Source organism: Meleagris gallopavo, chromosome 1 (assembly GCF_905368555.1).
Source record: "Meleagris gallopavo chromosome 1, MGAL_WU_HG_1.1, whole genome shotgun sequence".
Taxonomy (NCBI): Eukaryota; Metazoa; Chordata; class Aves; order Galliformes; family Phasianidae; genus Meleagris; species Meleagris gallopavo.
Window position 1 is genome coordinate 75,528,860 of NC_139404.1, and position 27,035 is coordinate 75,555,894.

General features: G+C 39.8%; 1 protein-coding gene across 1 annotated transcript in view; it reads left to right on the top strand.

The window, feature by feature from the left end:
- The window catches only part of CASR (calcium sensing receptor), a 71,012-nt gene that overhangs the window by 15,133 nt on the left and 28,844 nt on the right, over positions 1-27,035 (top strand). The window contains exon 2 of the mRNA XM_085234848.1: positions 20,343-20,788. Within this exon, the coding sequence (XP_085090974.1) occupies positions 20,604-20,788 (185 nt within the window). The 5' untranslated portion in view covers positions 20,343-20,603. The remainder of the gene's footprint in view (positions 1-20,342; positions 20,789-27,035) is intronic.

Here is a 27,035-nt window from a genome sequence, read left to right on the forward strand (position 1 = left end):
ATTTTTAATTAGAGGTATAAGCATTAGCTGTTCATTATATTCTCCCACTTGTACATTGTGGGAAAGACCCATTTGTCATCTAAGAGTGCAGAGGCTTAATGATTATTAGGTAGTTTTGGATCCTTGGAGAGAAGCTATGAGAGGAGTATATAGTATTATTATCATAATATTATATATATTATAATTACATTTTGTTTGTTTTATGGAGAAACAATGATTCAGTCTCAGCATACTCCAACCTGCCGAGGTCAAAGCTAATTGTTATTTCTCTGTTTACTGGCTTTGAAGCAGAGGTTTCTTTGGCTGCATCCACCATTACACAAGAAGAAAAGAGTGAGCAAGAAATAAAGCTGGCAAGAAATAGGATACACAGTGAACACTAGAAGTCTTACTGATGCAGTATACCTTCTACTGCTGTTTTCTCGGCCATGTTTTTGTTGCTAATGGGTTGAGCTCAGGAAGAGGCCATAAATGCTCACATTAGTTTTATATTCTCCTTGATTCTTTTCAGAAGGACCACTAGGGTGGGTGTTTTGTTTTGTTTGAAATTGTTTCCTTCAGCTTTGCAAATATCAAGAGGGACAAGTATGTTGTTGTCTTCTGAAGAGTTAGGAGCAATCTGCCTTGACATTTTATAATTAAAAGATGATGGTGCTGGGTCTTTAGCAAAGCTCTTTACCAATGTTTTCAGACATTATCAATTAAAAACAAAAAACAAATTTGATTAAAATCTGCTGCTCTCAGTCACTTTCTAAATGTTTGTTGCCTTGACAATTGTGATGCTTCTTTTTCACTGTCTGTCTGGTATTTTCAAAGAGCTTTCTAGTTACAGAAATACAGATTTGCTCAAGTTCATTTCTGTGCTGTGTCCTAGGTCTCTCTTTTCAATAGTGATCTTATGACCATTTTTTTCCACTGGGAAATTAATTCTAAGAGTATTTCTGTTCCCTTTGTATCACATTAGCTCTTTTTAGGTGACTACAGATCTGGTAGACTTGGGCTTAGCAAAGGAATGTTTCGAATATTGAGTCTGTGCTGTTAAAAATAGAATAAAATACTACGTCACTTTATTGAGAAGCCTCAGGAGGATTAGAGAATGAGTTTTCAGGTGCAGTGTTTGAAGTGTGTGTCCCTCTTTTAAAAGTAAATTATCAATGAAATGACCTCTTGCTAGTCTATATTTACTCTTCTTTGAAGCTTCATCTTTTTTCTGTTCAGTTTGTAAGTCAAAACAGAATATCGGTCCATTGCTAACACTGCAGGTTTAGCCTACTATCTGAAAATCAAGTTTGGTTTGTTCTGCTTCACTACAGTAGCACCCACAGCACAAGCACTCTGGATCTGGAACTTATCAAGGTTTTTTATTTATATTCAAGACAAGCATACATGTGACCTAGACTTGAACTTTTACAGTGCTGACACTATAGGAAACATTTTCCTTGTCAGTAAGTTGATATGTCAACACCAGTAGTTACAATTAAAACTAATGGTAGCTTTTTTTGCTGTTTTCCTTTAAAAACAACAACAACAACAACAAAACTGTTAAAGATATTCTGAGTTGGCTGCCTAAATAGCTGAAATGTGACAGTTCTGCTGAGAGCTAATTTCTCAACAGTTAAAGTAGAGATAAGCTGCAGCATAATCGAGTCTCACATTTTTCTACTTTTGTGACAGTGACACATCTGTGACACACACACTATCTGTGTTTCAGAATTGTGTTACACTCTGGGGAGCTTGCAGCAAAACTGTCATGAGACATACAACATCACGTCCCCTTCCTCTACCCAAATATTATGCATGCCCTTTGCCTCACATGTAATCACAAGAAAGAAGGCTGTGATTGCATCCCCTGAAAAAATGTCTTATTTTTTGAAGATCTTATAAATCTATGAAATCTCCGTGTTTAAATTTGTTGTTTGCATCTCCTCTGTGCAAGTCTACAGAGATAGAAAAGAAAACAGGGACTTAGCTGCACTTGGAACTCTCGCCAGCCTTTGTGGGATGGAAAATTCCTTCCTAATTCCATATCTGACTTTAAATTTGACCCTCAGCATGTGTGCAAGATAGACCAACACACGCACTTCAGAAAAAAAAGATCCTTTGTGTCCTAGCAGGACATTGGTGCAACTTTTCCAAGGTCCCAGTCTGGCTGCTGCCGATCAAGGAAGCTTTGTCTTCCCTCAAGCATCCTAGAGTGTGCGGGTAAATTGGGCATCAGAAAAAAGAGCTGTGCTCTACCTCCCGCAGGCTGTCAACAGAAGCCTTGAAACATGAGATGTGGCTGTAGTGTTCATCTCAATGAAGAGCTACCAGAAGGACGAGCATATTGAGCACATACAGGAAATCACTGGTCCCCATGGGAGAGTTGTAGTGCACATGTTCCAATATTAGTGACCATTTATATATTATACATTTAATATATTTCTATATAAAATTGCTAGCTAGCACTGCTAGCTTTTGTCTTCTTAATTTTTAACAAAACCAGTTTTATTTGACTATCTAGACAACAACTAAAAATTATCAAGTAGGTTCAGAATGAGACTGGTTCCCGAGTGAGCTCTTGATAAATTACCCCAGTCACTGATATAAATCCTTTAAAAAAACCTTTGAGCTGCCTTCATAAATTAGTTTTGAATCTCTCCATTAACTGCACTTTTCAAATCTGTACATTCCTATGTCTTGGAGAAGTCCATGTGGTACTCACAGTTGCCTTTATCAAGTTAGCTTATCACAGTAAGAACAGTGGGGTGGTGTGTGTGTGTGTTAAAAGATGATTCACATTAATTTACTTTTATCCTTACTTGCTTTTAGAAAGAATGCCAAAATAACTCTCTTCATTACTGTATCCACACTGATATTGAGGTACAGTGCTAGTATTTCCTAGGCTCTTCTTCTTTAGTAGCTATTTAATACCTACATTCATTTTCAGTTCTCCAGCCCTTTGGAATTTTTTCTGTTTTCCATTAGATGTTCAGTATCAACACCAGTGGTTCGAAGAACTCCTCATTCAGTTTATGTAAGTCTCCAGGCCTGTTGATTTGAAAACATTTAATTTTAGCAGATCTCATCTCACATCTCTTTTTATTACCTACAGTGAATTTTGTTGTGCTGATGTAATATGGGATGATACATTCTCCAGCTTTATTCCAAGGACAAAATGTTGTGCAAAGGACAAAATGTTTATTGGGTATTTCCTCCTTTTTTTGGATTGTTATTTACAGTTTTATCATCCACATCTAGCAGTGGGCTTGTGGCCAGCCCTAATATTTATAAAAATATCCTTTTTCTCTCTTTATCCCTATTAACTATTAGTATTTCCTTCATTTTATTAAGTTCCCTCGTTAGTTCCCTGCATGTTTTATTTTAACACTTACTTTCCCATTTCTGTCATGCTGCAAAGAAGTGAATTTTACTATGTTTTATTTCTATCTTCTTTATTGCCATCTTCTAGCCTAGACAGTTTCTGTTTCAGTATAAATATTTTTGTGCTTAGAAGCGCACTTTTCCCTGTGATTGGATAGGTTGAACACTTTATTTTATGTTTCCCATTTGATTTTGCATTACCAGTCAATCGGGCTAACAGTTGCTCTAAACATTGGAAGTTTGTTCTTTTTAAAGCCGCAGTTCTGTTTTGGAACCAGCCTGTTACTGATTGATGCCACATTCTGCTTGCACAAGGTGACTGTGACCATATCACCATTATTAATACCTAGGCAGTTGCCAGTTCAAGGCAAGCAGTTAAATCTTCTTGGCTGTGGCTGAGCTATTTCAGCTTCTATAGGGGAGAGTCTGCATTACCACAGGAGCCCTGGGAAATGAAACTGTCATTTTGTTACTGCTCACATGAAAGGTTCAGCACATGCTTCTTAGCAGGAGCACGTCCCTCATGACAAAGTTTAGTTCAAGTTAGCAAGCAAATCATAATAAGAAGGAAAACTTTAACTCAGGAGATAAGTAGAATGTCATTAGGAATGATTCCAGCAGAACTCCGAAAGGAAGCATGAGAAGTCGCCTGAAAATTCTTTAGGTTTTTTTTTTGGTTTGTTTTGGTTTTGTCCAACCAGCTGCTCATTCTTGCTCTATGCTGTTTGCTGTTGGATATATTTATAGGGCAGTACTGTAAAGAGCACCAACAATCACTCTCATTTTCAAAATATCATCAGTGAATATGTATTCTGATCTACAGCAAGGTCTTCTGGAGGCTGCATCAGCCAAACATCTGTTGATGGAATTTTCAATACTAGACCAAACACAGAGTAAAACACTGTACTTTTACCAGTGCCCAGGTAAGAGAGGCAAAATGGATACAAGTTGTCCTGTACACAGTGGCAAACATAGCTTCCATGCTATACAAGCATTGTGGGCTCCAATTTGACACAGAAAAAATGTCTCCCTCAGAGAGAAAAAGGAGGAGAAAAAAAAGCCAGTTAAATACCTGGGGTTTTGCTAGGGATCAGGAGAGTCCATAATAAAGTGACCAGATAGGAAGGCTGCCCTTTTTGCTACAAAGCATATTTTGGGTTTATCTTCAGGTAGCAGGAAGCACAGTTAGTTCTCTGGTCTTGTACTTGTGTTGATGCTGAAGAACAGTTCCTTAGATGAACAGGTGAGATACCTTTTGAAACTTGAAAATGGGCTGCTTCTCTTGTCTCCCTCCAGTTTTTTTTTTTCTTGTTGGTTTTGTTTTTTTGGTTTTTTTTTGAGATTTCCAGAGGGCAAAGACAGCATTTCCTTCTTAGAGGGTTTCTAGACAAATAATTATGAGGACCAGCTCAAGACTGAGTGGGATGGTTCTCCTTTTGTAGGAAGCAAAAATCCTCCCAGGTAAGGGGAAAGTATAGTCAAGAAATGGTGAATAAGCATCTGGTTTATGCCATAATCTGGCAAAGGAGTCTGTATCTAGCACAACGACTCCTGTCAACAGGATTGCCTTGTTTCCTTTCTCATGTAGCTAATAAATGTACTCATTCACTCTGACATCCATTCAAGGATAGAGTGAAGCTCCATGGACAGTGGGCTTGCACCCACATAAACCACTCTGGAAGAGAAATGTCTGTTTAAGTCTGGCCTTCTCCCAGCATACCTTCATTTGCCTTCTTAATCCTGACAGCAAAGCCACCAGTCAGCAGAATTCCTTATTATAAACAAAGATATACGCACAAATACCTATTCAAAGTAGGAAATGTGTGGATTTTTTTTTTTTCTTTTCTATTCTTTTCTTTTTCTGCTTGCTTAAATAAGCACAGCAGAGCTGTTTTTTATCACGGTCCTGCTCCTGCATTTTTCCAACCCAATTAGGCCATTACCAGGGCTAAATGAGGCATGGAGCCTTCAAAAGTCACACCGTCATCCCGGAGATGAAGCGCGTAGAGCTGCAGAGTTGGCAGGTAGGTGAGGTGATGGGCTCACTGGAGTGTGACCCCGGCTGTTTCTGTGTTCCAGAAAGATCACCTTCAGAATAAGGCAGGGAGGGAGGAAGTCAGTTGAAAATCCTACCTGTTTTTCACCTGACTTTTAAAAGGCACGGTGCTAACTAGGGGCTACATTGCTGTGGTTGAGTGATACAGCTGTGTTCATTGGGGATGCATAGAGGATCAAGGTCAGCCTCCTCTCCCATATAACAAGCAGTAGGACTAGAGGGAATGGCCTCAAGTTGCTCCAGGGGAGATTCAGATTGAACGTTAGGAAATGCTTCTTCTCTGAAAGAGTGGTCAGGCACTGAAATGGGCTGCCCAGGGACGTGGCTGAGTCACTGCCATGGAAGTGTTCAAGGAACGTTTAGATGTTATGCTGAGGGACATGGTTTAGTGCGAAATATTGGTGATAGGTGGACAGTTGGACTAGATGATCTTGGAGGCCTTTTCCAATCCTGGTGATTCTATGATTCTAAGTGGGTATTATTGCACTGTGCTGATGGTGGATGTTCCCTGGTGCCACGATGGGGACTCTTCACTCTTTACATGGAAGTGATGCAGAAGTTCATCTGTTCTGCTCTGAACCTCTGATAACTCTTGCCAATATTTCTTTTGATACAAACTGGGAAAATTTATATGTCTAACACAAGAAGAAAAAGGGCTCCATTTAGAAAGACAAGGAATGCAAAGCCCAGCAATTAGGCTCAAAAAAAACAAGCTCGGGACTCCTGCTATGTTTCAAGGAAGAGCTCTGACAGAAAGAATGATAATTTTCTGTCTTATACCTTTTTAAACCCTTCAGTTTTGGTGTACTGAAAGAAAATGAGTGCTTGCACTTCTATGCATTCCATTTTTGTACAATGAAGAGTGGATAAAGGCCTTTGCTCAGAATGCAGATTATTTTAGGTGAATATCTTCACCTCAGTTCTTCTGCTCTCACACTGAGCAATACCTTAGTTACCAGCTAAATCATATAAAACTTATTGCAGAATATAGAGGTAGAATCAGATACGGTACTGAACTCACCAGCTGAATTAATCCCAAAGTGAGAAAGGTAGTCTTCCAAGCCTCTTTTGACTTGAAAGCGTGATAGATCTGTTGAGATAAATGTAGTCAAAAAGTCCCACACTTAAGCATTATTGGACATGTTCTTCTGGACCTAGCTGCAGAAGTCTGAGATGTTACTCCCACATCAGCATGTTGTTCACCTCTGCAGTCTTCACAGCAAGAACTGTGCTCCTAATCTGTTTCAGTCCCAAATCTAGCTCATTTAGTTAATTTCACCTTTATGGTAGTTTGAGCTAAGATGCCAAAATTTGCAGGAAAAGGCTGAGGGGAAGGCTCATGATCTGTCATAATGACTTCAGAGCTCCTTATGACTTCTAATAGGTGTGCAATTAAAAAATCACAGCTGAGATTGTGATATCTTGTGAAACTGCGTGATAGGGTATTTCCAATAGGGGAATATCACATAGGGATAAATATTTTGTTCGCAGGGATGTGTGTCTCTCAGTTGTGCAGAGAAATGAGCTTCAGTAACTTTAATATGTTGATTATTTTATTCTAAGGTTCATTTTTAGGGACGATTTTCACAGAATTGCTTAGGTTGTTAACCAACTAGTGGATCTAGAAGTGTTGCCTAAGACACTAATGCTACAATTATTTAACACAGTGTTGTTGAAGCAGTTATCACTGGGTACTTTCAGAGGCAGGATCTCATACCAAATGGTATTGCACACTTTGAATGCTGCTTTGAGTACAGATGGCAATTTCTATAATCCTCATTAATTACAGGAAGGAAAAAAAGGTATCTGTGTTCTGTAAAGAATCTATGTTGAATTATTGAGAAGAAAAAAAAGTTTGAATTAGTCCTCCTTGTTTTCCAAAGTAACCATGCAAAGTTTGCTTCATACAAACTTGTAAATAATACAATGCATTCCTGCATGGGGAAAGTGGAGCAACAGGGGAGAGTTGTGTGAGGTGCTTGTATGTTCTCGCTTTGGCTTTGCTACTGCCAGTACTAGCTGCAAGTCATGGGTCTGTGTTATCATCTCATCTACGTTTGTAGCAGGGAAGTACAGCCCCATGGGCTCAGCCAGCATTTCTTAGGAGAATAATACAGACATAGATGATAAACAAGTCCTTGCATATCACATTGATCTTCCAGAGCATTGCACAGCAAAATAAGGGTCGCTGGTCCTATTCAGGGATCAGCGTATGGTGTACAGTATTGTATTCCACCCTGTGCTCTCATGAGACATGCTACCACAAGCTAGCACTGCAGGAAAGAATCAGCAAAACCTACTGTCCTCTCCCTGTAGGACTAGAGCAGGACATAGGCTGTGCCACTTACCTCCCCTCATGCCTGCATTTTTACTCTTGATTTTCTTCTCTGCCTTCCACTAATCTACATTTAGTGATTTTCACGGATTCAGCAGAACTTCTGTCCTTGTTAGAGCCCAGAATTTCTCCTGAGTTCAAGAAAAAACCTCTCTGTATGTTGAACTTATTTTCCTTTTCTGGGAACCTACAAGGTCCCTATTCACCACTGCATCTCTAATAGACAGAGGTTACACATAGCAGACAGGCAAAAGAAATATAAAAATGGGCAAGAACAAAAGGAAAAAGAAGGAAGATGATAAAGCTATAATTATTCTGTTTAGGAAATCATAAAGAGGAGAAAATAGACAATGGAAAAATGGAGTTTAAAAAACATATCCTGGCATAGTCGAGAGCTTGAAATGTGAAAGAAAATGTAGGGGGGGAAAAAAAGCACAAAAAAATCCAAAAGGATTTATTAGTGAGTCGCGCTGGACGATGAAAAATTAAACCATCCAACAAAAATAAAGTGTTTATTTGTTTTTAATATGAGTACAGATGATAATGGAACAGCCAGCCAAGGGCTATTTCAGCTTCTGATTCAGCAAAGCACTGAAATACACAATAAGCTTTTAGAATCTACTAAATTTCATTAAAGCCAATTGCACTGAAGTTGAGCATATACTTAAGTGTTTTTTCTGAATTGGATTTATGTTGAAATTGGCTTAGACCTACAGTTGTCCTTATTGTTTGGTTTACTAAGAATTCTGCTGGAGAAAAAATGGAATCAAATAAAGTGTTTTGCTTCAGATTCAGAAACTTAAAAAACAATTAAAAAAAAAAAAAACAGGTAAAATTGAAGGAAATTACAAGGCAAAATAGTATTTTCCTTGCAAGCAAATAGATAAAATTCAATAGGAAAAAAATTGTTCAGCTCTCAAATCTGATTTTTTTCTAAAGGAAAACCTGAATTAAACTTGATACAGCTGATAGTCAGTTTGACATTTTATTTGATATTTGTGACACAGCAGAAGCAACAAAATTCTGAAATAATTTCTGGCCTGGGAAGCCCCAGACAAAGAAAGCAATTGGCACAAAGGATTCCCAGCCAGGAGAATGAAGTAGGTATCAGGTCAAGGACCCTTGCTTGTACCACCTCTGGGAAAAGATCATTTTTAACAAAGCCATACCACTTTGTAATCAGAAATCAGTCACCATACTTTATTTAAAAGCTGCACTTCATACACTGACATTTTTAGTGGCTTGCAACCAATATCAATATATCACAGAAGGTTTTGGAAAGAATTTTGCTGATACAACCCATATTCTTCTTATATTTATTTATACAATCAGAGTTTATTGGCTCCTGTTATTTTGTGAAGAATGATCAAAAGCTGGTTGATTAACTCAGAAAAATACAGAAACTTACAGTTTTCTTTTTTGTAGTATTCTTTTCTATTATTCTATATTCTCTGACATTTCAGTTTGCCAACCAGAATATCGTACACTGGCTGGTCAGAAAGTGTGAGATCTCTTTTGGATGACATTGCACTACATTTTGTAATTTTGAGTACATACAGACAGCTGACCACCTCTGCATTTCCTTCACTTCTCTCCAGTTCTTTCCTGCCTCATGACATAGCATAGAAGGGAAACTATTTAAAATGGCTTAATCCTTGTGACCAGTCATTCTTTCTAAGCAGAAGAAAGGCAGGAGAAAAAAAGGATTGAGCATCCAAAACTTGTTAACAAGGATACTGCTTGCTTATTCTCTTTAAGGCAAAAGCAGCACAATTTCAGAAATTATGTTCTTTTCTTGGCATTTGTTGATATGCAAGACTTGAGCCGAAGCTCCTTTTCATTTGCAGAAATGCCCTGATGCAAAGTGCATAACATAACTGTGTTTTAATGGGCGGAGTTGGTCTCTTCTCACTGGTGACAGGACGACGGGAAATGGCCACAAGTTGCACCAGGGTAAGTTTAGGTTGTATATCAGGAAACACTTCTTTACAGAAAGGGTTGTTAAGCACTGGAATAGGCTCCCCAAGGAGGTGGTTGAGTCACCATCCCTGGATGTGTTTAAAATCTGTTTGGATGTGGTGCTCAGGAACATGATTTATCAGAGGGTTGTTAATTAGGGTAGTATGGTTAGGTCATGGTTGGATTCAATGATCTTTAAGGTCTTTTCCAACCTGAGTGATTATATGATTCTATGATTCTGTGACTAGCAAGAAAGAATGACTGTGCTAGACAGATGAAGGCCTCTTCTCAATCCTGGAGATGTCTCTTGCAGGAGTGGAAGAAGATAGTCCAAGAGCTGGGAAACATGGAGAAACCAGTTACCTCTGTGGGGTTCATAGAATCATAGAATGGTTTGGTTGGAAGGGCCCTCAAGGATCATGAATCTCAAGCCCCCTGTCTCAGGCAGAGCTGACCACCTCCATATCTAATACTAGACCAGGCTGCCCACGGCCCCTTTCAACCTGGCTTTGATCACCTCCAGGGACGGAGCATCCACAACCTCTCTGGGCAGCCTGTTACAGCTCCTTACCACTCTCTTGGTAAAGTTCCGCCTGATATCCAACCTAAATCTTCCCTCCCTCAACTTAAAACCATTTCCCTTTGTCCTGCTATTATCTACCCTTTCAAAGTGTTGACTCTCCTCCTGTTTGTCGACTGCCTTGAGACACTGAAAGGCCACAAGGAGGTCACCTCACAGCCTTCTTTCCTCCAAGCTGAACAAGCCCAGCTCCCTCAGCCTGTCTTCATAGGGGAGGTGCTCCAGCCCTCTGAATATCTTTGTGGCCCTCTTCTGGTCTCTCTCTAACATCTCCCTGTCTTTCTCGTACTGGGGCCCCCAGACCTGGACACAGATGGGGCCTCACAGAGGGCAGAGTAGAGAGGGACAATCATCTCCCTACCCTCTTCTGATGGAGTCCAGGATACCATTTGCTTTCCGAGCTGCAAGAGCACACTGCTGGCTCATGTTCAGTTTTTCATCCACCAGAACCCCTTTCCCTGCAAGACTATTCTCAACGATTGCTCCTTGCAGTCTGTATAGATGCCTGGGATTCCTCCAGCCCAAGTGCAAAACCTTGCACTTTGCTGTTTTGAACCTCATTAGATTCACCCAGGCCCATCTTCCAATTTTGTTGAGGTCCCTCTGAATGGCATCCCTTCCTTCCATTGCATTAACCACACCACTCAGCTTGGTGTCATCAGCACCCTTGCTGAGGGTGCACTCAATTCCATAATTGATGTAATTGACACAGAAGTCGAAGATCACCGATCCCAAGACCGGCTCCCCCTGGGGAACACTGCTCATTACCAGCCTCCAGCTGGACACAGGACCATTGATCACCACCCTTTGTCTGTGACCTTTCAACCCATTCCTTTTCCACCAGATGGTCCACCCGTCAAGTGCACGTCTCTCCCATGTGGAGATAAGGATGTGATGGGGGATCATGTCAAAGGCCTTGCACAAGTCCAAGTCGGTCGCCTTCTCTTTGTCCACCACTACCATCACCCCATCACAGAAGGCCACCAGATTGCTTAGGCATGACCTTCCCCTGGTGAAGCCATACTGACTCTCTCAGATCACACACTCACTCCTCGTATCATCTAGCATGTCATCCAGGAGGATCTGCTCCATCATTTTCCCAGGCAGAGGTGAGACTCACCAGCCTGTAGTTCTCCAGGGTCCTCCTTGCTCCCTTTCTTGTACATACTTATAGTGAAGTGACCCCTTTTTCCAGTCACCCAAGACCTCACCTGACAGCCACAACTTTTCAAATATGATGGAGAGCGGCTCAGCACCCAGCTCCTTCAGATCCCTGTGATGCATGCCATCCAGCCCCATAGTACGCTTTCAGTCTCATGAGGTGGTCTCGGACTTGCTCTGCCCTTACAGTGTGTGTGTGGGGGGGGGGGAGGGATTTACTCCCCAAACCCCCACCTAGAGGTTTAGGGTTGTCCTGTATGACAGTGGTGAACTTTTGTAGTGTGGACTGTGAACACAGTGCCCACTTACATTTCTGTATCTTCTAAGGACAGCTCCAGAAAAAAAATGTTAATCCTGCAAATTAGGAATTAAGAGCAATTCAGATGGTTGACGCTTGCTGGCAAAGCTTCCGTATTAGATATAGGAGGAAGGCTTATTTGAAATGTAGGAACGTAAGCAACCCTGAAAGGCACGCTGTTTGAATGCCTGATTGTTATAGGCAAAAGTCTGAACTCATCAAACTTTGCAAACAACAACCGGTGACATCCCACAAGAATGTGGTGTCCTCATTCTGCAGAGTACTCCACAGTGCTTTCTCCATCTGTCCAGGATGGGCTAACTACCTCCCAGAAACATGGGGTGGGGCAACAGAGCTGTTTCTGGAATGCACATTCTTTAGCATGGTTGGTGGAACTATCTTTAGAAAACTAAAAGGTAGAGAAAACAATATCATAAAATAAGCATTAGTAAAATATTTTACCTCCTGCTTACAGTAACTCCTGAGGCTCCTGATCTCCTCTGTAAATGAAGACAAAAATCATTGAAATTATGTTTTATCCTATTATATCTTAGTTATATTTTTGTTCTCTTTAAACAACTTACAAGATGGCAGGTTTTTAACAGGAGGGATAGGAAACAACGAAGTGAATAAACTATAGCACAGCAAGAGAAGATCAGAGTCTCAGAGAGGAAAAACAGGACACCTTTAAAATATGGACCAGATAAATTCTCTGGTAACTAGAATCTCTAAATCTGAAATTGCTTGAGGGCCCAATGCAACTACCAGTATATATCAGGGTAACCAATAGCTGATTGGCTTATGGCAGCATCGCAAAAGGCTGGAGATTGGCTGGTGTGCACCTGGAACTCCTTAGAGCCTAAAAATCACTTGAAGCCATGGTGTGTGGCACCAGGCACACGCTGATTCAGATATCACTTATATCTGTGTGCCTGCTAACATCTAATGGTGTTAGCTGAGCTTAGATGCTCTCGGCTATAACCTAAAATACCTCTCTGAGGTATTTTCTGTTACCATGCTGTTTCACTTTTTGGCTTCTCACCATCAGCACATAGACTTATTTATACAGAGGGATATCATATCTCAAGGCCTAAATCACACTGCTGAGGGATTGTGAGTATGCTGCTGCCACCAGTATGCAAGTTATTTCAAAAGTGTTATGTGAATCCCCAAATGAGGTGCAGTTCTGACACCTGCTGTAAAGCCATATGGTCCCAGCAGCATTGCAGGCCATGGGATCATGCCCTCTTTACAAACCGGTGAAGTGGCAAGTAGATCAGAGGCCTCATAATCTCCCCATTAAATCCACACATGGTAAACGCTGCCTGAAGAGCTAGTCTGGATTTTTGCCTGGCTGTGCAATAGAAAGGAAGTGATCCTCTTTTGACTGTCATTGCTGCCACCAAATTTGTTCCTTAAAACAATACTTAATACTTAAGAATACTTAAAGTATTCTGATTAATCCTGGCTGCCTTCTTCTGTATGTCCCCAGAGATTCAGACATCAGTCTCTTAACAGCTTAATTCTGAAACTGATCTGTTGAGAAGAACAGCAACAGTGATACCCAAGGAACATTTCTCCCACTCTGCCATTTACTGATGCTGAAAACACATCAGAGTGTGACTCCACACTGTTTATCATTCTTTATTATTTAGACACCAATACTTGAGCTTAGGAGTGAAGAAAACTGGTGATATGACCATTATATGAATAATGCTACAGATATGAAAGCTGTATAAGCTTAAACCTAGTGGACAGTAACTGACTGACAACCTTCACAATGCTGGGCATATTGAATGTAGCAGAATTAAATGTGATACAATTGCATTGTTTACTACATACTTTTTAATATTTAGTTTATCTTGGAGAATTGAGAATGTTGGTCTAGGACAAGTGCTTAGGTTTTTCATGGCCAACTTAAACACTACTTTCTTTCTGTGGACTATTCCTCCCTGTGCTCAGAATATGTGTTTGTTGTTTTTTTTTCATTTGACCTGGCCAGAACTTGTTATTTATGAGCTTCAGCAATTTCTTCAGTATCACAGCAGATTTGTATGAAATATTTTTAGCCTCCTCTTAGCTCTCTGATATCAAGTGTGTCTGTGATATAACTTTTTTTTTTTAACATGTATTTCCAGTAATACAATAGAATATTAGCATCCCGATTCCGGCCAACAAAGTTCCATCTATACCAGATAATACCTCCATGAGCTAATTAAAGGCATGGAAATATTGTCCCAGAGATCCTGTGCTGATAGTCTTGATGATTTTTTAAAGTCTCACTCTCATTAAAACTTACAGCATTCATGTTTTGGTTTTAATTTGAAACCAAATATGTGGGTAGTGTTTTTGAAATTCAATTATGACTCTATATCTGAATTTTACTTTACAGTCACTTTGTCTCTGAACTCTCCAAACTAGCTGGGATTCCATTTCTGGATCATGCCACTTTTTAAGACAAAAATTTCACTATATTAAGGGAAAGTAAAAACTGTCACTTTTTACACGGGCAGCATTTTAATTTCATTTAAGACTTGTTTTCTTTAAAGACAGAATAATCTAATTCCGCAGAATGAACTCAAACACAGCTCTTCTGTAAGAATGCACTAGCAGCCTGGTTTTTCATTGCATCTTTGATGCGCTCACTCCTCCTTTTGACCAAACTGGTGAAAGAAGGCTGTGCTAACGCCTTCCCAGTTGACATATATGAACAATTTACTTTTTCTCATACTGACATAGTGCTGAAAACTAAAACATTTTGTGTCTCATGGTCATCATCCATTCTTCCACGGAAGGGACCTCCTTCAGCAGTTTTGAGTATCTGGACACAAACTTGACCGCACATATCCTCTTTGACCCCTGTTCAAACAGATATCCAGACCTCTCCCAGGTCTGCTGAGGGCAGGCATGTTGCTCAGGTCTTCAGCCTAACTATGATCTGATTGTCTGCTTTGCATTAATAAAAGAATTTCAAGGTACAGCAGGATATCTGCTGAGGAGTTTCTGCCACTTTAGAAAATTATAGCTATCCATTAAATAAGGCTTAATGAATCCCAGATTTAAAAGCCAACAAAAGTACCAAAAAAAAAAACTGAATTAATCTGGCACATGCATTATACAAGCTGTAGCTCTCTAGACAGCAGTTATTACTTAGATGCATGGCTCCTGCCTGAGTTGTGCTGGACCTTCTAAAAAGATAAAGAAACTTTGAAACTTCAACAAAGAAGCCGAACAGAGAGTGTTTGAGCATTTTCTGACAAAAGGGCATTTCCTCAGAAAGCATTGATTTGCCAAAAGCAAGAAGCTCTGAGGCAGTCTCCTGGCATGTGCAGAGCTTGCTGAAGTACAGCTGGAGTTCTCATAGGCCTTTCCATTGAGCCCAACAGGAGCCCAATGTGGGTGGGTGAGCAGCTTGGTTCCTCGTGACCAGCCAATGCTACAACTCTGGGATATCTCACCCACAGGCTGTTCTCACATCTAGGCAACTAGGCATCTTGGGGCAGGCTGCCTTGCTGGGCAGACCTGTGGGGCACTTCAGGGTCTCTGGGGTCTGTGGGACTGGGACAGATATATTACCATGGCCAGGAGTCTTCCCCAGCTCTCTGGACTAAAGAGGTCCTGAAAGCCCAACAGATGAGCTGAGCTTGAGCACGTTGGATCCTCATTGGCAGCCTTGCAGCACCCTGGCTGATCATATGCAATTTAGCGAGTTCTTCTGTTGCTTTGAATAGGACAGAAAAATCATTTGAAAATTATAATTTCTTGTGAAGTTTCAAGGCTTTGTGGATAAAAACAGATTAAACTTTGACGTGTGTTCAGCTGATGATCTACCGTAAGTTAACAGTGTCATGCTGTTTCAAAAAAGACAGGTACCATTCTGAGATGTATAAACAGAGCTGTAGCTTGCAAGGCACATGAAATAATCCTACCACTCTGCTCAGCACTGATAAGGGCCTAATGAGAACACCGTGTTCATTTCTGGGCACTGCTCTGCACTAAATTTGGAGACACACTGGACAGAGTTCAGAGGAACCAAATAAGAATAATCAGGAAAGCATTGTTTCTTACAAAAATAATGAACGTAGTTTGCTTATTCTAAAAAGAGAAGAAAAAAAAAAAAGAGAATGAATGGGTAATTAAAATTCTAAATAAGTGTGATTTTGATGAAGTAGGTACTCAATTGTGATAAGAAAATAGGCTTAAGCTGTAACAAAGAGCATTCAAGTTAGATGTGAGGGGACATTTGCAGTGGTAAATGTAGAGGAAGCAAGACTTGAAGTTTGAGTTTGTTGACCCAGGAGTCTGACATGTCTCCTTTCTTGGAAAGCTCTAGACAGGTGCAGGCATTGCTGAGCCCATCCTGGCCTAAGGGTTGGATCCTTTCCTATATAGTCAATACACGAACTTGATCAGCTGCAGTTTAAAGTCATTCTTAGTTCCTCTTAGATGAAGAGGTACTTCAGAAGTAATATGTACAGGAATGTGCCATGTAGTTTTTCACACAAAAAAACAAATTGAATATTTCTGACTTCTCTGTATGATTCCTGACAAAACAGTGCTGACTGCAGTGAACTCCTGCTTGTCCCAAGGTGCCTCTTCTTCTCCCCCAGGTTCTGTTTCTGCCATGCCTGTAGTTGCCTGTTTTCTCTTGCTATTCCTGGAGCCACTATTCCTGGAGCCAGTCTACATTTCTCCACTGAAGTTTAAGCAACACAGCTGCTACTTTATTTCCACTTCCAAGAGAGTTCAAAATCAAAAGGTCTGATGAAATAGAAAGAAAAAAGAAGCTTAGTTAAAGAATAATTTAATGGGGAATTCCCTGGAATTCCCCTAGGGAAAGAAAAGAATAAAAATAGGACTCTGTCTAAAAACATTGCAATGAGAATACTTTATGTTGTTGCTTTTTTTTTTTTAACAGAAGAAATTTCATGGAGTTATGCTTGCTAATTACACGTACTGGGGATAAGTCTTCTGCACTGAATAGCATAGAATCAAAGTATTTACATTTTAATACTAATGTCTTAAACATAAAACTACTCACAAAGGAAAGAAAATAGTAAAAAAAGCTTCCTTCTAAGTGTAGTTCCTTGTTAATATAATCTTTTTTAATTTACTAGATGAAAACTGCAGGAGCACAGTAATTTGTTTTGTTAGCGGTACAATTTCCACTTATATTTTGCTACATTTTTATGTCTTCAGGCGTGTATTAGCAGGTAATTCAATTTTTCCTTAAATAAGGAAGAGGCCCATAATCTTAATCTAATTATAAAAAAGAGAACAGAAGGAAGATTTGCTGCAACAGAAGATGATACTAGAGGATAATAGCTCTTGGTACTGGCAGCAAGCTAATACCTGCTCATCACAGAAACAGTATCTTCAAATATTTTCAACCTCAGGTATGGAGAGTACTAGAAAACTGTTGTCAGACTTGTGTTGTATTAAATGAGTTGAAGATACTCGATGTCCCAGCTATTGAAGGAATTTAGGTATGGACAGCTGTAAATGTTAATGGGAAATTTACAAGGAGCTGTGTTGTCTCAGTTTGCTGCCATGGGAATTTTTACACATACAGCTCATGACAGATAGAACCTGTAATATTACTTCTGTTCTCTGTCCCATCTTGAGAACAGCTAGTTCCAAATTATTCGAAGGGGGGTGCCAAATATTACCCTATGCCATTGAATTTATTTTCATTATCTAATTACTTGTCTAATTGCTTGAATGATTTCCTGGAGTACCAAGTTCTGTAAATACTATTTTACAGTTTACCTTTTTTACCACTGTAGATCTGTTTCCTTTCAACTTTTTCTGCTTCAACAAAAGAAGCGAGAATATGAATTCTCTTTTCCTGCATTGAATACTTCAGCCATGTACTTTCTGGTGGCAAAGAGAGTTTTCTAATTATTTAGAAGCTCAACTCACCTCCATAGCATCCCAGTAAACTAAATTACGTCTGTTCATGATAAAAACTGTTTCCTTTTACGTAAGCAAAGAATCTCAAAGCTAAAAGAAAGAGTTGTTAAAAGGAAAACTGAAAACTGGGAAAAACAGTCATAAATGAACAAGCTGTGATCTTAAGCTCACCCTCTTCCTGCAGCAGGTGCAAAGTCATTGATTCTATCCCACCTTGTCTGAGTCCTAAGCGCTGTGTCCCCTCTAAGAGCACATAGCCCCCATCTCCTTTTGTCAGTGGGAAGGAGGAGGAGGAAGAGATGCCCCGGTCAGTCAGACCATCCCATCTCTTTGTAATCACCATCAGAAGTTACCTCTCCATGTTTCAAACATCTGGCTTCTAAGTGCTGCATCTGTAGAGCCTCATGCTTTCTACAGAAAGGGACCTCTGGCCAAATCTCAAGCTTTTTGCTTTTTGCTTTGCCCACAGGAGCTCTTGCTTATTGATTTAGGCTCTATGTACAGTCCATTGCTTCAGACATCTTTTATTCCTCTCTTTCCTTCATGTCCTTTCTTAAACAACAACAAGCTTACTGCGTGTTCACCAGCTACCTGACTGTATGGATAGGAGCATTAGCAATATGTCAAGGTCATTGTGTAAAGCACTCTTCTGCAGTAGCCAGACCAGGTCTGTAGATCGTTGTAAATATTTACGTGGGGCACCAGACAACAGGAGGCCTTTGTAAACCAGAGCAGAATTGAAAGAGTCTGCAGCTGACTTCAACAATTGTTTGCATTTCAGTAACGCGTCCTGCAGGAACTGGCAGCATTAGCCTCAGCCAGGCAGAGAGGACATCAGCATATAAAATGTCTGGCATACTTTTGACATATTGCTTGAATCCATAAGTGAAGGGAGGAAGATGACATTTTCTAGTTGAAAAGTGAAAAAGTATTTCCTTCCCATTTCTATTGGGCAGTGAAGAAGCAAGAACCACCACTCATTGGGAAAAAATGAGAACCCAAATTCTCAGGAATAGTTTTCCACACCCTGACTCTGCTCTGATTTGTCACCTGCAAGTCCTGCCTCTGGTCATCCTGTTGTCAAAGGGTCACACATCAATACCAGAGGTTTCTCAGTAAAAGACACCAGAAGTCAAAGTGTTAAAACAACACAGTAGGATATATTATACCCTGACTACAGCAGTCTGAGGTAACTCCGGTTGCTTGCTAGAGGAACGCTGCAAGGTGTTTTCTGTCTGACAGTGTCAGCAGCAGCTGGGCATTTCATGTCCATGTTTCAGATTTTGAGGATGGAGCTGAAATGCCCACGCACAAGCAAACAAAAGCCACCAAAGCCTGCAATGCTAGGTTCCTACAACATCTTTTAATGTGACTCCACATCTCCTGTTAAAAAACTGTTTGCCTATACATATTTTGAACTTCAGCCAAAGATTTGATTGTTCTTGCCAATAAATATTCTGGGACGAAGGCATAGCTTAAAACAGACCCATAGTAGGGAAGTGCAACATATATCCAGCTGTCTAAGTGTGCTGACCGCAGCAGCAGCAGAATTATGCAAGTTTTGTCTCTCTTTTCCCATTGACTGCTGCTTCTGGACCTTCATTTTAACAAAACTGTATGAAATACTCACACACACTTGGTGGTCATACAGAGTGCATAATAATATCTTAATATTTTCCTGCAGTAGCTCTTCTTTTGACCTAGGCAGAAGTCAAATCTGTCTAAATATATTCAATGCAGTATGAGCTGTTCTTATAAAAAATTCTCAGCACTTGAAAACTCAAAACTTGCTCTAGAAATTAACTATCAGAATTAGCAATATTTGCGTGACTTTTAGTCTCAAAATTGGCTTGGCTTCAATAGGTTGAAGAGACATTTATTATGAATTTTTGTGCCCCACTCCTCCTTTGTAACCATAGCCATTTTCATATAATTAAGTTAGCTCTTAATTTGGCAGGCCTGTAGATGTACTGCAGAGAAAATGTATTGAGCACAGAGAGGATGCAATATCTGTCATCCCAAAAGGATGCAGACTTCAAAGCTCCACAGCTAAGCCTGGAGTGATATGATGACTGAACCTTTCAAGCCTTCACAATTAATTATGGAGAAGTATCTTGATTTCAGGTACTTCCCTGGAAGCCATTCTCACTTTAGATAAAAAAGTTTTCTCGTGACTTTTTTTCATTTTTAGTAAGGATAAGTTCAAAACAGAAAGTAAAGACAGACCAATGGAAAAGATGAAATGGGTACCAGAATCTTATCATAGCTCTTTACTTAAGAGGTTTGATTCTTACTGCATTTGATTTTTCCTTATTTCCAGTTTTCCCATCCAAGACCCTCCCACAGTGTGTTCTGCTCACTGGGGTCTGATTACAAGTTTTGCAGTGTCTCCAAGCAAGACACCACAGTCATGCAGAATCATGGGCTGATTTCGTAATCCACAAGTGTGCTAGAGAGTGAGGACATCCGCAAGAACCTCTGCTGCTTGTTTGAGCAGGTGTGGCTGTGATCACTGGAATGCTTGACACTCTTTCAAAGTTGGGATATGTCCTTGGTTGTTGACTGGAGACAGCCTGTGGGGGCATGATGAGATGTTGGTTTGTCAAATCAGAACTACACTGAGAGCGTGGGGCTCTGCTGTGTACATAGAATCACTATTGGTGTCTTTATTTTTCAGTTCTCGAAGACGGGCTCTCTGTAATGCTTTGGTCATGAAGAAACAAGGAATACTGAATTGTTGTTTTACAATGGAGAAAACAGAGGGACAAATACCAGCACTGTGGCTTCCACCTTGTTGCTTATCTCTCTGCAGACATGTGTCCCAAATGCTCTCTGGGCTGTATTAAGGAAAGGAAAATCTTAGACATTACAATATCTGCTTTCTTACATCGTCTTTTCCAATTTTACATCCTATAACCCCTTGGTGAAAGGAGGAACAATGACTTTATATAGCTACTGTTTGATTCTTTTGCTATTTACCTGGAACACCGCTGCCTATGGGCCAAACCAACGGGCACAGAAGAAGGGAGACATTATTCTTGGAGGATTGTTCCCCATCCATTTTGGAGTGGCTGCTAAAGACCAGGATCTAAAGTCAAGACCCGAATCAGTGGAGTGCATAAGGTAAGCCACAAAAAGAGAAGATAAAAAGTTTTGGTGGGAACTGCTACAAGTGACAAGCTATAAGCTGAGTGTGTATAGATGCAATCCAATACTCAGAGAGCGCTGCTCTATAAGGCATTGAGACGATATGGTATAAATAACTGGAGAAGCAATGTGTAAAGACTGGAAGTGCAGTAGAGTATCACAAGTAGTATTTGGACAGCAAAAGAAGGCAATTACACAGAGCTGCCAAAACTTAAAGGCACTGATCTATTTGGCCATTCACAGTGGATGTTTGAAGAGCATCCAAAAATGAGTTTTCCTAGCAGAAGGACAGAAAATAAATCTAGTGCTTTTGAGTTCATTTTATTACAGCCATGCCTTGCAAAATAGCTCGGGAGTCAAATTTGGAGCTTGTTTACAGTCTACCTCTCATCTTCACAAACTGTTCAGCCCAAACAAGTGAATGAGTGAGAGTGGAATAGATTACTGCTTTTGAAAAAACTCCTATTGAACATATACCTGTACCATTAGGACCTTTGTTTGCAAAGTCCCAGATTTGACTTACTTATTCCTTACTTAGTCTTTCCTCACCCAAAGATTTCTCCTTCTCTTTAAACAGTTCATATCAGGTTTTGTCCAGATCTTTGGCAATTAACTCTGGATGGAGAAATACCTGTAAAAACTGTTTCGCTTATTATTGAGGTGTGCTCATTTTTATGAAAAAACATGAGGATTTTTTAACTTTGCAACCCTGTACGTATTACACATCACAACTGGGAACTGGCAGAAACTGATTCCAATTAAAATACAAAAAAAGTTGATGTTGAATTTTGCCATGCCCTTGCATGGGAAAACACTTCAGTGTTATTGGACCCCTTCTGTAATCTTATGCAAAGAAGTGCATATCTGGAATTATTTGGGCTTCTCATCCTAGTACAGTTCTTTTGCAATGGGAATGAAGAATTACTGACAGCAGTTCTGCTATGACTACAGATCCCCAGTGCAGTTTCCCACTACCCACTATTTTGATATTGAGCAGAATGTATCCATCTGTGTTATGAGATCGTTCCCAGATTCCCTCACAGGGAGAGCATAGAAAGAAGTGTAATTAAATAGAGGTTCTTTGGGCTTCTTGGATTCATGCACACAGAAGTCATAAACTAAATATATATAGAATGCCTTCTTCATGCAGTGAAAAGTAGCTTGTTTCAGTATTCTTTTTTTACCCAATTCACCATTTTAAAACTGGAATGCTGAAAAGTGATGGAATATTTCAACTCATTGTCTTCTTTACCTGCTCCATCTGGCAAGCAGGACATGCCAGTATTTGCAGCCTGAATATTTTCTGCCAGCACTGGGTCAGCGTCAGTACTATCTTGACATGGAAATGCCATTAGAATACATCACAGGAGAATCCTTCCCGAGAAGTATTGCAAGTGTGTGGTTGCCAAAAGATATGTTAGCTAGGTAGTACTACCAACAGCAGGCATATTCTGAAAACCTTGGCCAGCTGTTACAAGGACACAATGGGAAAACCTTATATGTGCCATTTGATCTGACAGAGGCAACCTCCACTTGAAATTTATGTGGGTAAAATCTGTATTCCTTTTGCTGCTACACCAAGAATTAGCAGGTGAGGAGATGACTGAATAGGCATTTATGCCATTTTTCCACTCTCCTTAAAGGAACAGGATAAACTGTCAGTTGATAGCATAACACACACACACCAAAAAAAATAGTTAATGGAAGGCAAAAAGTCCAGCTGCAGAGGTAGTAGCAGCTGCAATTTGATCAAAGTGATAATTTAGTCACATAGGTAGAAGCTCTTTCATTGCATGTCTTTTCAAGGAAAGATTTAATTTAAAAAGTTGACTTTTTGAGAGTACTCATCAGATTTTAATGATGGAATGATTAATCCATGTGACAGTTTATGTACTGTGGTAAGTTTCTTGTTATTGGTATCTGTTAAATTGAGAGCAGATATTTTTTCTGAATGGATTTTTTACTTCAAGCAGTGTATAAATCAGTAGATTCCTCTGGCTGAACTTGCACAGAAACTTCATGAGATGAACCATGACCAAAAGGGGATCCTTTTTGGTTTTTGACTCCATAATTCCCACTTGATTTCGTGGATGCCCCATTCCTGGAGGTACTCAAGGCCAGTCTAGATGGGACCATTGGCAGTCTAATCTGGAGGCTGGCTACTCTGCCCACAGCAGGGGGTTGGAACTAGATGACCTTTTAGGTCCTTTTCAACCCAAACCATGATTCTATGATTCTGTGATTAGGTAGTAGTCTAGGGAAGGATTCTGCATGCAGATTCAGAGAACCCAATACATTCTCCTAGTCACAACCTAGAGTTTTTCATACCACAGTTCATTTTCTTCATTTCTGGTTAGTTGGCTAATCTGGAAAAATCAAATTCATGTTTTCTAGGAGAAATACTATGGGCTCCAGGTTCTTCCCCTCGTAGAATCTCCCCAGTCTTGCAGTGTTAAAAACTTTTGTAGGACAGCAAATAAGCTAAAGGAAGATAAGCATGCCTATACCTGGCAAGTGTGAAAACTTTTCCATACCTCTGACTACTCTTTTTGCACTTTTCTGAACTTTCTCCAGCTCCACCGTATTGTTTCAAAGCTGAGCCTAACCCATTTTATGTTCATCCCTTTTTAGATGGGCTTTAATCTCTTTATTACATAAGAAAATATGTCATGCATCAAACATCAAACAAATTAGACCCTGATCAGATTTGAACAGCAACAAATCATCAGACCATGTGATAATCTCCTTGCATTGAGACCAAGAAAATGTTTGAGGATCTCATTGAAACCCTGAAGGCAGTTTGGCCCAAGTCTTCTGGAGTTCAGTATCAGACAGTTTAAGATAATGTGGTTTTCCTTTCTTTTGAGAACTGTTCAACCTGATCTGTTTTGTTTGCATGTTTTTCCACACGTAGCTGTGTTTGGTGCCATACCTGTACTCCCAAACATGAACTCTCTAAATAGGTAGGACAGTTCTCCTTCCATTCTCAGTTTTCACACTATTCATGTTATCTCCTTAGCTCAACATATGAACCTACTCTGCGTACATTGCACATGATTATTTGAAAAAACATTTCCATTACTCAGCAATGAAAGGAAAAGGAATGATAATTATCTGTTCACAGTTATTTTTGTGCTGATTCTACTGAAAATGCACCTTCGCACTTCTAGAGTCCAAAGTGAAAACTTACTCATGATTTTGCAACACCAAATGTCAGATAGGAGAGAGTGCATTCTGTTTCCTGTGCTTCAGAATTACATACATGCATTATTGTTTAAGCAACCAAGTATCCCGCATTTGATACAAATATACTTTCTGCCTTTGTGTACCTTAGGTGCTGTCACAGCAACATTCCTTACAACATTTGCTGATATGTATCTGATGTGCACAGTGGAGACGAAGGCTGAGTGCAGCACAAGCAATCCATGACCCCCATTCCCTATAAGTGCCCACAGAGGCCTGTTCATAACCTGATTCCTCTTTCCTTTCTTGATTTTGGTTAGATAAGCAGTTGTGGTGGTATTATCATCAGTGTTATTGTTAGTAGTGCTATTGTTAGTATTATTGCGCAGATTGGCCATACCCATGGATTCCTCTTCCCGTACTGAACTGTTTGCAACATGGATGTATCTATCTAGTCTGCCTTGTGGATATGTTTGCTAATCCTACTGGAGAACTGTATACTTATCCTGCTGTCCAATTCTTCTCTACCAACACAAAATTATTTCCTTTTTCTCTTTCTCTTCCACCATTTTTAATTTTTTCTTTGGCCTGCACAATTCCCACAACCAAAGTCCTAACTTTTAAGGGTGATAAGCAGCTCTGTTTACGTCCTGACTAAAGGAGTCTGGCCAACAACTGAAGATCTCCCCTTGCATATTTTAGTAATAGCAGTGGTAGTAGCAGTAATAATATGTAATTAATATATTGGAAATCTAGAGAAGAAAAAAAAATCAGTATGTGTTCAACCACTACAGGAAGGGAAGTACTGGTATTTGCTGAGAGGCATGTGCAGTCTTTGCCACCATTCTTGAATAAAGTACGTGTCAAATATGGGAGAGTAAGTGGAAGCTATTTAGGGTTTTAGTGTTGCTTTTTCTCTTCTTCATATTCTTTTGGTTTTGGTTTCATGCCTTGCAGATGTTGATAATTGAAGCTCATGAATTCACACGAAGCTGTGAATTCATGGCCTCCTCTCCTTCGCTGGCACTAACAGATCTCCATTTCTCCACTGGATCCAGAAAATAAGAGCTATTCTAAGCAAACCAGATAAACAAACAAATGATATCTCAGTTTTCTCTTCAGGATTTTGTGCCATCGTTAGGGTTCATCATCCTTTGTTTTTTATGACAGTCCCTGTGCATTTGGTGGCTTTGGCTGCATCTTATAAATGGGGAAATTTAGGGAACAACTTGAAGTCTGATTCTGTTAGTAAATCCTTTGTATGTTGCAATTTCTTCATGTACATTACCAATCAAATTTCTGAGTGGCTGAAAGACCATGGCAGTGACTGGTCACTTTATTAACACCAGCAGTACAGCACAGGAGGTCAGCTGGATCTCGGTAACCTGCTGCAAGGTTCAAAGCTGCTTTTACCTATCACTCATGTACACACGAAGCCAGAAGGAACTTATCTAACACCATTGCTTGGAGTCTTAAGGTGCAACGGGAAAGAATTCATCTGCACAATCTCCGTTCACAGAAATGGAAGGAATCATGAAATCTTGCTTCTGTTAGACCAGTTTAGTGGCACTGCATTCATCTGACTGTATCAATGTTGGCTCTGGTGTAGTACTGATGTAACACTATCAGTCAACAAAACCAGACCTTGTCTGAAGGTATACCAAGTATTAGAGAGGACAGAGAGGTTTGTTTTGTCTCCATCCTATCTCCATCTTCTTTATTGTTATCAGCAGAAGTGCAACAAGAGAGAATTGCAGGTCTGCTGTCCGTACTACTTTGAAGTAAATTATTAAAGCACTTCAAGAACATTCTGAATTCAGCTCACAGACAACACTCCCAGCCCAACAATCCCCTGCAAAAGGATGCCAATCCCACCTCAGGTAGCTACAGTGCAGACCTAATGCTATAAATGTTCATCAGGAACATTCTGTCAGAAAGGAAAATAAAAGCAGGAACTGATAGATCTCAGTTCATATACTTCAGAAAGTGCAAGCTTACCATTTCATGAAGCTTATCTATAGAAATCTTCACCTTGATAATAAAAATATACCTCAAAACATTTTAAAATGACACTCATCTGAAATCTAAAATTTACTCACTCTGTACCTCTAGAATTAAATAACAAATGCATTCTTTGAAATCAAGTGGAAGGTAGTCCAGTTCTTACTGCTTTTGAAGATTCCACCAGAAATATTCCTGCATTTTAATAATTTAAACCAAGTCTTGCTGTCAAATGGGCAGAATACTGAATTGAACTTCTGTGTCATACCCCACATCAGTAATTTAAATGAATTTTCTTAAATTTAAGTTTATAAGTACAGGAATGTGTGAAAATTCTCACAATTGTACTTCCCAACTTTTCAGCAGTCTTCTCTTTAAGTACATAAAATGCTTTTTGTTTTTTCCTGATTTACACTGGGAGCATGAATATATGTAGGTCAGTCTGAAAGTAATGCTTCCCATTTATTTCTGTGAAAACTACAGCATATACAAAGAACACAATAACACTATTTGATAGAGCAAATTCTCAGCTACAAAATGCTATTTTTCAGCTTAGTCACCACCTTTAGCTACGCATTTTTGCCGGTGATGGACAAGAGCCTACATGACGCCCTCATAAAAATCTACACCAGTAGAGGTGACCCACTGTCTTCACTGCTAAACGGCAACCACCGGCTCACTACATTCACATCCACTGTTTGGTTTCCATAAATGTCCAGCAAGGGTTGATGAATGTCAAGGGTGCCACTTCTTCCACGCAGAGGAATTCATTGATACACCTTTGCTTCATCTGCATTTCTGTGTAAGATACCATTTGTCAGACTGCCCCTATGCTGCCATCTGTCACACGGCAACAACATGTAACAGAATATTGTTGAGAAGGTTCATCTTCTACTGTCATATCACCAAAATCCGCCTCTGACATTGTGGGCCAACCTAATAAAATTTGAGGCATTATTTTTGGAGCAGCCCGCCCAGTTCCTCACTTCAAATTCTATTTTCATTTTATTAAAAATATCCGTGAAAAAAAAAAAAAGCC